General features: G+C 42.3%; 2 protein-coding genes across 3 annotated transcripts in view; both read right to left on the bottom strand.

Annotated features, from left to right (window-relative positions):
- LOC125298271 (keratin, type I cytoskeletal 10-like) overlaps positions 1-1,325 on the bottom strand; it is a 9,125-nt gene extending 7,800 nt beyond the window's left edge. Inside the window, exons 1-2 of the mRNA XM_048248974.1 lie at positions 402-1,325; positions 37-119 (exon numbers count right to left, since the gene is read on the bottom strand). Coding sequence (XP_048104931.1) covers positions 37-119; positions 402-1,325 — 1,007 coding nt within the window. The remainder of the gene's footprint in view (positions 1-36; positions 120-401) is intronic.
- A 7,078-nt stretch (positions 1,326-8,403) lies between these two features.
- LOC125298622 (zinc finger protein 658B-like) overlaps positions 8,404-11,606 on the bottom strand; it is a 34,379-nt gene continuing 31,176 nt past the window's right edge. For both annotated transcript variants that reach the window (XM_048249427.1, XM_048249428.1), the window contains 2 exons: positions 11,225-11,350; positions 8,404-10,365 (listed from right to left, as the gene is read on the bottom strand). In XM_048249427.1, the coding sequence (XP_048105384.1) occupies positions 8,687-10,365; positions 11,225-11,350 (1,805 nt within the window). In that variant the 3' untranslated portion in view covers positions 8,404-8,686. The remainder of the gene's footprint in view (positions 10,366-11,224; positions 11,351-11,606) is intronic.

The following is an 11,606-nucleotide window of genomic DNA, read 5'->3' as shown; positions in this document are numbered from 1 at the left end:
GCCTGCTGTCGATTAGTAAATTGTGGTCAATCTTACTTGGTTTTGAAGTCTTCTATGGCCAGCTTGACGTTGTCGATTGAAAGAACAACTCGCGAATTCTCCAGAAACATCATCATCAGCTACGGAGTGAGCAGAGGGAGACAGAGAGCCGGGTGAGACATTGTCGTTTCAATTCGCCCTTATTGTTTAAACGTTTCAGTTAAAGGGCCCACAAAGACCCACAAAGGGCCCACAAAGATCTGAACAAACTCGTTACAGTTTTAAGAACAAACCTTATGCCTAGGTGGCCTAAGGACAACGTCTGTGTTAGATATTGCAGATATTTTAAGAAATGTGAAAACTGGCTTTTCTGCGTGTGTGTGTGTGTGTGTGTGTAGTGTACACGCATATAAGTTACACACCTTCTCGCGCAGGGGAATCAGCTGGCTGTCGTAGGCATGCATGTCGTGCGTCACAAACTGCCTGGTGGAGGTGAAGGCGCGCACCTTCTCCTCCAACTCCTGGTTGGTCTTCTCCAGTGTCCGCACTCTCTCCAGATAAGTCGCCAGCCGATCGTTGAGCATCTGCATGTTTTTCTTCCCCTTTCCGGCCGCTGCGACGACCGACCCCTCTCGACCCAAGCCCCCACCGCCGCCCATACCGGAGCCACCAGCGCCGCTACCCATGGTACTACCGAGCATCCCGTACCCTCCTCCTCCTCCACTACTACCACCACCGAGCATCCCGTACCCTCCTCCTCCTCCTCCTCCACTACTACCACCACCGAGCATCCCGTACCCTCCTCCTCCTCCTCCTCCTCCACTACTACCACCACCGAGCATCCCGTACCCTTCTCCTCCTCCTCCTACTCCTCCACTACTACCACCACCGAGCATCCCGTACCCTTCTCCTCCTCCTCCTCCTCCTCCACTACTACCACCACCGAGCATCCCGTACCCTCCTCCTCCACCACCCCCACCACCGACTATCCCAAACCCTCCTCCACTACCACTGACTATCCCGAACCCTCCTCCACTACGACCACCGACCATTCCGAACCCTCCTCCACTACCACCACTACCACCGACCATCCCGAACCCTCCTCCACTACCACCACCGACCATCCCGAACCCTCCTCCCCCTCCACCGCCGCCTACCAGACTATACCCGTTCACCCCGTGGGAGACAACAGTCCCGATACTACTCCGGACTGGGCCCCCGCCATAATTATACCCCCCGCCTCCGCCGCCGTGCACCCCGCCGATGCTGGAGTAGCTCTGGCGACTCCCACTGCCGAAGCCGCTAAACGACTGCGCCGAGAAGCGCCTCTGACCTACTAGAGACATAACTTTATGCTTCACTGACAGAAACTCCGGTACCTACAGAAGAGCGTGGCTGGTGAAGGACCGCGACTGCTGCACTGCACACAGAATTATCCGTAGTACCAGCCTACAAACGTCGTAGGTAGGGGTGCGGTGGAGACACCTGAGCCCAGGTAATATGTACCCCATGCGCGTGCCGTTGCGCCGCGCCCCGCCCCGTCCCTCCTCCATTTGGCCCTCCCTCTCTCACGCGCGCACCACATTAAAGATGGTTGTCATGAATACTCCTCTGGCTCGAGGGCATGTAACAAGTGTTTTGCCAAGCAACACCCACTTCTCATGCACGCAGATCTGCAGTACCTGCTTTTAGTACCATAAACGAAGTCGATGATTTCATGGATCATCCAACACTCACTGTCCCATCATTTGCAGAGCACTGCATTTTTAAGCAGTCTACTCACCCTCCCCTTTGTCCATTTTTGGGCTCCGTTTTGATACTAGCTGCAACCATAATAGCACATAATTGCATATCACGCCGATAACCCAGTTGTTGTCATTTCACTGTTTGTCGTGTGTGATACTCTTGTTTTGTTTTGTTTCTTTATTTGTCTGACATGCGACTGTTGCTCGCGGATGTGCACTGTCCGTACTCTGTAGGATACTGCTGATTTGAATTGAAATGTGTCAAGGTGAATGGATCTCCCTCCGGGGACACCCAACTAAATAGTTTTACTACTAAGGCAAAATCCCCGTGCACAGTCCGTTTTCGGAACCCAGGTGTTGGTGAAACGTAGGAATATCAGACTTCACAAGTAAAGATTATCACCGCACACTGGTTTAATATTACATTACACCAGGGGGCGATGATAGTTGTATTACTTATGTTGAAGAGAGACAACTTGTTTAGAGTAGTCATGACCATGGTCTTCATGCACGTCTTTTTGTGAGTGTGCGCGCAGCGCAATTGGATAGACCAGACACTTTCCCCATCCCCCTCCCTTAGTTTTGTTCATGGATAAGTCTGTCCCGACTCCCGACACTAGACGAAAGACCATATGCACTGCTGCAGAACGTAACCTTTATTACACACATTTGGGTTCATATTTTCCTCAAGCACGTTCAAGTGTCCTCTCGCTAATAATTGTGCAACATGTTGAATAGGCCTATTCTATAAAGTGCGATACGTTTTGATATGTCATTTGGCGATACACCTTCTCTTAATAGATTTCCTAGTCGTGACAGCTGACTGACAACGCGACGCAGAGTTTACGAGTCTCTAAAACGCCACAGAACTCAGAGCTGGCGGCGTTCTCATACTAGACACGTTGGTCCCGCGGCGGTGACGCTTTAAGATGTGGTTCCCACGCTCCGAGTTGCGCGCCTGCTGTTAAATCACTTGGCCCGGAGTTCACTTACTCTGCAGAACCCAGAATAACGACATGCTATGTAGGATTTGTCACCTCAGTAACATCGGTGCTATTTTGTGTCTCACTAGCGGTGGTCCATTTACGTGTTGTTCAGGCGTTGTGTGTGTGTGTGCGTGCGCGCGTTTCATCTCATGCTGGAGGGAGGGGGAGAGATTCAGATACATATATACACTCTCACCCACACAAACATATAAATGCTCTCACATCTCAAACCTTCTCTTTCTCTCTCTCTCTCTCTCTCTCTCTCACTCACACATTGCCCATTTCTTGATCTCTTGCACACAACGACTAAACATACTTATTTTTCTTCTTAACTCAACTGCACAAATCAATTTCACACCTGGCGTTGCACTGGCAAACAAGGGTGTACAGTGAGTGTGTCAGGAATGCATAATTAGGCCCTATCTAAAACCTGTGTTTTTGTAAAGGTATGAAAGCGTCCAAAGAATTGTTATTATGCATAGGCCTACCTAATACCTGCGTGTGTTCGTAAAGTAGGCAAGGGTCTGAATAATTCATATACATCGGGGAAAATAAGTATTGAACACGTCAACATTTTCAGTAAGTATACTATCCGGCAGCCATGGGGTCAGGTTTGTCGGTTAATTTTTTTTTTTTTTTGCAGAATCTTGTAGACCAGGGGTATCTCTTTAAGATTTAGGAGGGTGCCCAGTGATATACCTTGGGCAATTTTGTATATTAACCCTTTCTTGTTCAATGTATTGAGGTAAGAAACTACAGGTGAATAGGGTAAAAAAAAATAACTAGCAGATATCACTATGAAACTTTCCCAGTTGATTATTTACATTAATATGGAAAAAAAATGTATTACAAGTTATCTGAAATTTAATGTTTGAATATGCAAATTAGGCACAATCTAATTAAATATGTGCTGATTTGCATAAAGTTTAAAAAGAAAAAATCTGAACATTAGATGAAGCCGTGTTCAAAATTACTTTTTCATTGTGTTTACATATTAGATGAAAAGTATTTTACGCAGGAAATTTGTATTACAAGTTTAATATTCAACACATTGGACAAGAAAGGCTTAATATCGAGAATTGCCCAAGGGATATCACCGGGCACCCTCTCTAATCTTATTGAGTTACCCCTTGACAGCAAGAAACAGCAAAAAAAAAAACGTTAACCAACAAAACCAGGTTCACCTAATTATGGCATTTGGCTGCCGGACTATACTTCCAGCGAGGATATTTGCATTTAATGTCCATAAGTACAGTTATGAGTAAAAATGTGGAATGGCACAGGGAAAAAGTATTGAACACGCCTACTGAAATTTCTTAAATACTTTGTGGAAAAGCCTTTTTTGTAATGAGAGCTTCAAGGCAATTCCTGTATGACGAAACTAATCAGTCACAGTATTCAGGTGTGATTTTGGCCCATTCTTTTAAATAGATAATATTTTAATATTTAAGATTCCATGGGTCACTTTTGTAAATCCTGATCTTTAGTTAACTTCCAAATCTGTTCAATTGGATTTAAGTCAGGGCCTTGATTTCCTTTTTTCTGAAGCCAATTGAGTTTCCTTTGCTGTGGGCTTTGGATCGTCCTGCTGGAAGGTCCACCCACATCTCATCCTCATTATCCTGGTGGATGGCAAGATTAATGGCTCAAATGCCTCTATTCTTCATTCCTTCAACTGTATGAAGTCTGCCAGTACCATGAGATGAAAAACACCCCCGCACCGTGATGTCTCCACCAAACCTCACTGTTGGTGGGATTTTAGGGTGATGCACAGTGCCATTTCTCCTCCAAATATGGTGTGTAGTATGACTAGGGATGTAACGGTATGAAAATTTAACCTCACGGTTATAGTGACCAAAATGATCACGGTTTTCGGTATTATCACGGTATTTCTAAAAGTGTGTTCAATATGTTCAGAAAGCACTGATAGGCGTGCCTTTTCTTCATGTTCAATTGGCTATGTGCTTATAGCTTAACTTACCCTACCATAACTTGGAGTTTGCTATTTCTGTTATTTGGATGCAATGAGTGAGACCAAAGTAAGCGTTCAAAATAAAACTTTAGGCTGTATTCTCCCGATAACATGAGTGGAATGGATTTAATGTGGACGCGAACATAAAAAGACGCAGAGTGGCTACATGATACAGTGCACATTTTGCGGTGAAAAAGTTCTGCCTTTTAAAATCAGGTGTAGCCTAATCCGAATCGTAGTGTACTGTATGTCAAAAGCAGGCTCGGATGAAGCTGGGTTAGATTAAACACACGGTTTCCACACCGTGGTAATTAACAGTGATAATCATAATGTTTGAAATGAAAACAGTAATTATTACCGTCAACATTTTTATCACGGTTTACCATTATACCGGTAATCGTTACATCCCTAAGTCTGAATCTTGTACATGGCTGATTGATGATGCAGTGATGTTCCTTCCACTTGCAGATAATGGCTCCAATACTGATCACTGGATTATTCTGAAGTTTTAAAAAAACGTCTGTAACCAGTTCCATTGATATGTTTTGCAACAATAATGTTGCAAAGGTCTTGGAGGAGCTCTTTGCTTTCACCCATCATGAAATGTTTCTTGCGTGACATCTTGGTAACGAAAAACTTTTTTATAGCCCATTAATATGTACTAAGCCAGCTTATATTCATTTGCACAGATAGGAGGGATAATTACTCTCTACCTACTTATAGATTCCAGCTCGTTCCTTGCCATTCCTTGCCTTTGTGTACTGCTTTTTCTTAGCGTGTTCAATACTTTTCCCTGTGCCATTCCACATTTTTACTTTATGGACATGGACATAACTCTTATGGACATTAATGTTTTTATATTTTAATATGTGTGGATTACCTATGTTAATACTAATGTCTGGAGAAAATTTCATGTGAACAGCCTCACTGGAAGTATACTTTCTGAAAAAAAATGTTGGCGTGTTCAATTATTTTCCCCGCTGTAATATGGGTGGTATTATGTGGCAATACTACTTTCATAATTCTTATAATACGTGTGATATTATGTGGCAATACTATTTTCATCATTCGTATAATACGTGTGATATTATGTGGCAATAATACTTTTATTATGGGGGTTTGGCTGCAGACACTTTTGTATCTCACCATAATTGGCAAGTAATGTTGTGTGTGTGTGTGAACTCGCAACTTAAGATCTTGCCAATTTCCCATGCTATCGGCTCTCTCAGTGTGTGTGTTTGCACTTGGAATTTCAGCTATCTCTGATTCCTTGTGTGTGTGCACTTGGAATTTGAGCTACTGTATCTCTTAGGCTATCTTGATCTATGTGCGTGTGCACTGGTATTTCTCGGGCTATGTGTGAATGTGATATGTGAATACATGAACTCAGGTGAAACTCCCTATGCCATCTGTTATTGCATTAGACACGTGGCATGTCAGCAGGTTTAATGTGAGAAAACAGTGTCTTTGAGAGAGAGATAGAAAACAACATAAGGCATCCATGTTGCGTTGAAATGTATTTTATTGATCCTTAAGCCCATCATGTAAGAGAGCCTACCTAAATCAAAAACCATGACACCGTACATTCACTGAATCAAGGGGCAAGAAATATTATACAGAAAATACAAGTGTAGGCTAATATAGTTACCAGGCCCACATAAGTTAAAAAAACAAAAAGCATCAGGGGATGTCCCTGTTACTTAAAGGGAAATTCCACCATTTGGGGAAATACTCGTTTTCCAGCTCCCCTTGAGTTAAACAATTGAGTTTTACCTTTCTCCAGTTCATCCAGCCCTTCTCTGAGTCTGACAGTAACACTTCTAGCTCCAACTCATTGAATCAGATTAGACCGTTAGTTTATAGCAGAGATGCTAACGGTCTAATCTGATTCAATGAGCTGGAGCTAAAAGTGCTACTGTCAGACTCAGTACGGCTGGATGAACTGGGGAAAGGTAAAAGTCAATTGTTTAACTCGAGGGGAGGTGGAAAATGAGTTTCCCCAAATGGTGGAGCATCGCTTTAAAGGACAATTCCAGCACAAAATGAACCTAGGGTTTAACAACACGAGTTCGACCGTTCTCTAGGATGTTTTCATGCTAATCGAATGTGACCAGTTTTATTGCAAACCGCTAATTAGCTTATAATGCTAGTATTAAGGGCAAAGACTCAAGTAAAAAGAAATAAATATTTCTATACCACTAACAAGGCTCAAAATAGCACCACACTTCGACGGTAACATAATGAGGTTTTTTTTTATCATTCATTTATTTCTATTTTTTAATATTATGATCTTTACCTTTAAACCATTATTTCACTATTGCCCCTTTATGCTTTTATTAGCTATTCCTGTTTGCTTTTGTTTATGTAAAGCACATTGAATGACCTCTGTGTATGAAATGCGCTATATAAATAAACTTGCCTTCACTTGGATTGAGGGCTGTCCCAATGTCACATTTCAAAGTGTGTGAGGGTTTGAGAACACACTTACCAAACCCTTTCCGTGAAGTGCTGTCCCAATCCTCACAGATTCACTCATTTAGCACTCGAGATCAATTAGGTCTGTCAGTCTTTAGTCCTTAGTCCTCAGGGCTCGCTTTGGGATTGGCCCACAGTGACCTGGAGAATGTTTCCAATCTTCCTCAAAGCTTGTCATGCTGCCCATGTGTGTATGAAGTATTTATACTTGTTCATGTTTGAATGTGTCCACACTTACTCTAATTCTGATGGTGTGAGGGCAGGAGAGGGTGGGTGGAGGTGTGAACTGAGAGGTGATGGGGCAGGAGAGGGTGGCTAGAGGTGTGAACTGAGGGTTGATAATTTTCCCATACTTCCCCAAAGATTTTTCATGCAATGTGTTTGTGTTAACGCACTATTCATACTTATTTAGTGTTTGAAAATGTCTTACCTAAATAGCTCTACACTTTTGATGTATGATCGATAATGAGCATGAATCGTCTCGGCCAATCAAACAAAACAAATAAATAGTTCCATAGAACCCAATTGTTGTATAATGATAGATAATGAGCATGAATCAGACCTGCAGAGCAGTGGGCTGTGTGACTATACAGAACATAGGAACTGACCATCAAACATGTTAACATGCAGGTGCAGACACCTGAGACAGCATGAGACTGAACCACTGGTGTCTCTTCAGAGATGACACCTGAGTAAATACCTTTCCAAACTGAGAACACAGACATGGTCTCATCTAAATGGATCATCTGATGTACCTTTAAATTACATAATTTAATGGCATTTAATAACAGAAGACTTTCAAGCAGTCAAGTTTATTCAGCACATTTCATACACAGAGGCCATTCAATGTGCTTTACATAAACAAAAGCAAACAGTAATAGCTAATAAAAGCACAGAAGGGCATTATTGTCAAATAATTCCAAACTGAGAACCCAAATATGGTCTCTCCTCTAAAGCATTCATTCTCAAAGTGGGATCCGGGGACCCCCAGGGGTCCGCAGCACATTGTCAGGGGGTACCTGACAAAGTTTGCTACAAAATATGAAATTGTCTTATATGGCGAAAAATGCTACAGTATCAGTATTTGCCCATTGATCTGCTGATACGTTACATCAATACATCAAAACACTTTACTATTAATTAACCACGAATAAAATGAAGTTATGTGAAGCAAACACTATGTGTTCAACACAATAGGCCTACATTTGACAAAGAAACAACAATCCTTAAAAAAAAAAATCCTACATACTGTCAAAGTTTGCTAACATGACTATTGTGGTATTAGCACTCTATGATTTTAAAATACATATAACATAAGCATCTAAAAGAAAAAAGGCTATACAACTACATGATTAACTTAAGTTTTATGTGTTGCGAATATGAGGGGTCCTTGGAGAATTTTCCACTCAATGAGGGGTCCCCGGCCCACAAAAGTTTGAGAACCCCTGCTCTAAATGGATCCTCTGATGTACCTGGAAATTAGAAATCATTTAATGACATTTAACAATAAAAGACTTTCTACCGAAGGACTACCGAGTATGGATCCTCTGGTGTGTCTTGAGATGAACTGCCTGAGTAAAAGTCTTTTCACAATCTGAACAGTGATATGGCTTTTCTCCAGTATGCATCCTCTGGTGTGTCTTGAGAGAACTGCTTACACTGAAGGACTTACCACATGTAGTGCACAGATATGGCTTTTCCCCAGTATGTGTTCTCTGATGTACCTTGAGACAAAATGGCAGGGCAAAAGTCTTTCCACACTCTGAACACGGATATGGCTTTTCCCCAGTATGGATCTTCAGGTGTGCATTTAGATAAACTAACTGAGTAAAAGTCTTTCCACAATCTGAACAGTGATATGGCTTTTCTCCAGTATGGATCCTCTGGTGTTTCTTGAGATAACTGCTTTCACTGTAGGACTTACCACATGTAGTGCACAGATATGGCTTTTCTCCAGTATGTGTTCTTTGATGGGCAGTGAGGTTGCTGTTGGTTCTGAAACTCTTCCCACATGTAGTGCACAGATATGACTTTTCCCCAGTATGGATTTTCTGGTGTTTCTTGAGATGAGCTGCCTGAGTAAAAGTCTTTCCACAATCTGAACAGTGATATGGTTTTTCTCCAGTATGCATCATCTGGTGTATCTTGAGATAATTGCTTGCGCTGAAGGACTTCCCACATGTAGTGCACAGATATGGCTTTTCTCCAGTATGTGTTCTCTGGTGTTTCTTGAGATGAACTACCTGAGTGAAACTTTTTCCACAATCTGAACAGTGATATGGCTTTTGTCCAGTATGTGTTTTTTGATGGGTAGTGAGCGCACCGCTGGTTCTGAAACTCTTCCCACATGTAGCACACTCATATGAATTTTCTCCAGTATGGAACTTCTGGTGCGTCTTGAGAGAGCTGCTTTGACTGAATGACTTACCACATGTAGTGCACAGATATGGCTTTTCCCCAGTATGGATCCTCTGATGGACAGTGAGGTCCCTGTTGGTTCTGAAACTCTTCCCACATGAGGCACACTGATAGGACTTTTCCCCAGTATGGATTTTCTGGTGAGTCTTGAGGTGACTGCTTTGCCTGAAGGATGTACCACATGTAGTGCACAGATATGGCTTTTCTCCAGTATGGGTTTTCTGATGGCCAGTGAGCTCACTGCTGGTTCTGAAACTCTTCCCACATGTAGCACACTGATAGGACTTTTCCCCAGTATGGATTTTCTGGTGAGTCTTGAGATTAGACGACTGAGTAAAAGTCTTTCCACAATCTGAACAATTATATGGCTGTTCCCCAGTATGCATCCTCTGGTGAGTCTTGAGATTACTGCGTTGGCTGAAGGACTTACCACATGTAGTGCACAGATATGGCTTTTCCCCAGTATGGATCCTCTGGTGAGTCTGGAGTTCACTTGCCTGAATAAAAGACTTTCCACAATCTGAACACTGATATGGCTTTACTCCAGTATGTGTTCTTCTCTGATGGTCAATAAGAGCTGCGCTTGTTCTGAAAGTCTTTTCACACTCTGAACAATGATATGGCTTTTCTCCAGTATGGATCCTCTGGTGTACCTTTAGACACAATGCCTGAGCAAAAGTCTTTCCACAATCTGAACAGTGATATGGCTTCTGTCCAGTATGGGTTGTCCGATGTGGGTTGAGATCTGACCCCCTCTTGAAACTCTTCCTATTTGCGATCCTTTCAACAACTGTAATATAAGAAAATGATTAAAACACATAATCTCTGTTCCTCGTCCTACAGAAATGAAAATGTTATCTTTCTCCACTTAAGGATTAAGAGTAAAAGTGTCTAGCTATGAGAATGTCAACATAGGCACAGATACATGAAGTCAAGAGCAGAGGACCATGTTAAAGATGACAAAATACATCCTATGATTTAAATATGTTCATAAAATATGAGATAAAGAATATAAAGAACTCATCACACCCATGATTTTCTAATACAAACTTTTAAGAATCAAACTTGTAGGAGAGAAGTCATCATGGTCATTTTCTCTTTGAGGCACATTGTGTTAAGATTATTTTTTCTTGTTTTGGCAAGCAGCCAAAGCATATAATAAGAGGGGTCATGCATTGTCCACCAGTCAGTATTGGAAAATAAGTCCTGGCCATATTGAAGGATGTGACTGTCCTGTGTGTAGGCTGTAGCCAGTAACTTATACGGCAGTCTGAAGAGATTGGAAGCACGCTGATCACATGATCAAAACTGATCATATGTCCCAACCATACCAGTCAACATTGATCTTAGAAAATAAGAGAGATCGTTTTGCGTTGGTGTCTTGTCGCCAAAAATGAGTTGATATGGCAAGCTGGTTAAACGTGACAGTCTGTAGTAACCTATTCTCACAGGCGATAAGCAGCCATGTTCCACAGACCAACACAAAACTAATTTTCAAGACCTAATTTTGTCAGTCAAACAGCTAATCAATAATAATCCCACAGATCAACAGATTAATCCACTATGAAAGTATACAGGTAATCGCTACTTGCGGCCCTAATGTGTGCGTGCGTTTGTGTGCTTGCGTGCGTGTGCTTCTAGTTCCTTACTGGTCTCGGGCTGTTCTGCATCTCCATTGGTCTGCATCTGCAGGTCCGTCCCTTGCTGTCCTTGTGGTCTACAACAGTCCACCAGCACCACTGATACCCTTTTCATCTGGGCCAGAGACACGGGCTCTGTAGGGCAAGGCAATTAAAAATTAAGTTGGGCCAGATTTTCAAACCAAGAAATTGAGCTGGGTCAGACATTTTCAGTGGCTGGTAGGGTAAGCAGCAGATATGATGACACATTTTACATGTTAATTAACACAAATTAATGTAGGCCTATTGAAAAACAAGTAGCTAAGTAGTTTGTTTATCGTTTTCCTTCTGATTTCTGTCACATTGGACACAGGCACATCAAAAACAGCACCAACATTTTTTCTGCTTGTTT

The sequence above is a fragment of the Alosa alosa genome, chromosome 7, assembly GCF_017589495.1.
Source record: "Alosa alosa isolate M-15738 ecotype Scorff River chromosome 7, AALO_Geno_1.1, whole genome shotgun sequence".
NCBI classification, from domain to species: domain Eukaryota; kingdom Metazoa; phylum Chordata; class Actinopteri; order Clupeiformes; family Clupeidae; genus Alosa; species Alosa alosa.
The sequence above is the reverse complement of the archived record's forward strand: the minus strand, read 5'-3'. Positions and strand labels throughout refer to the sequence as shown.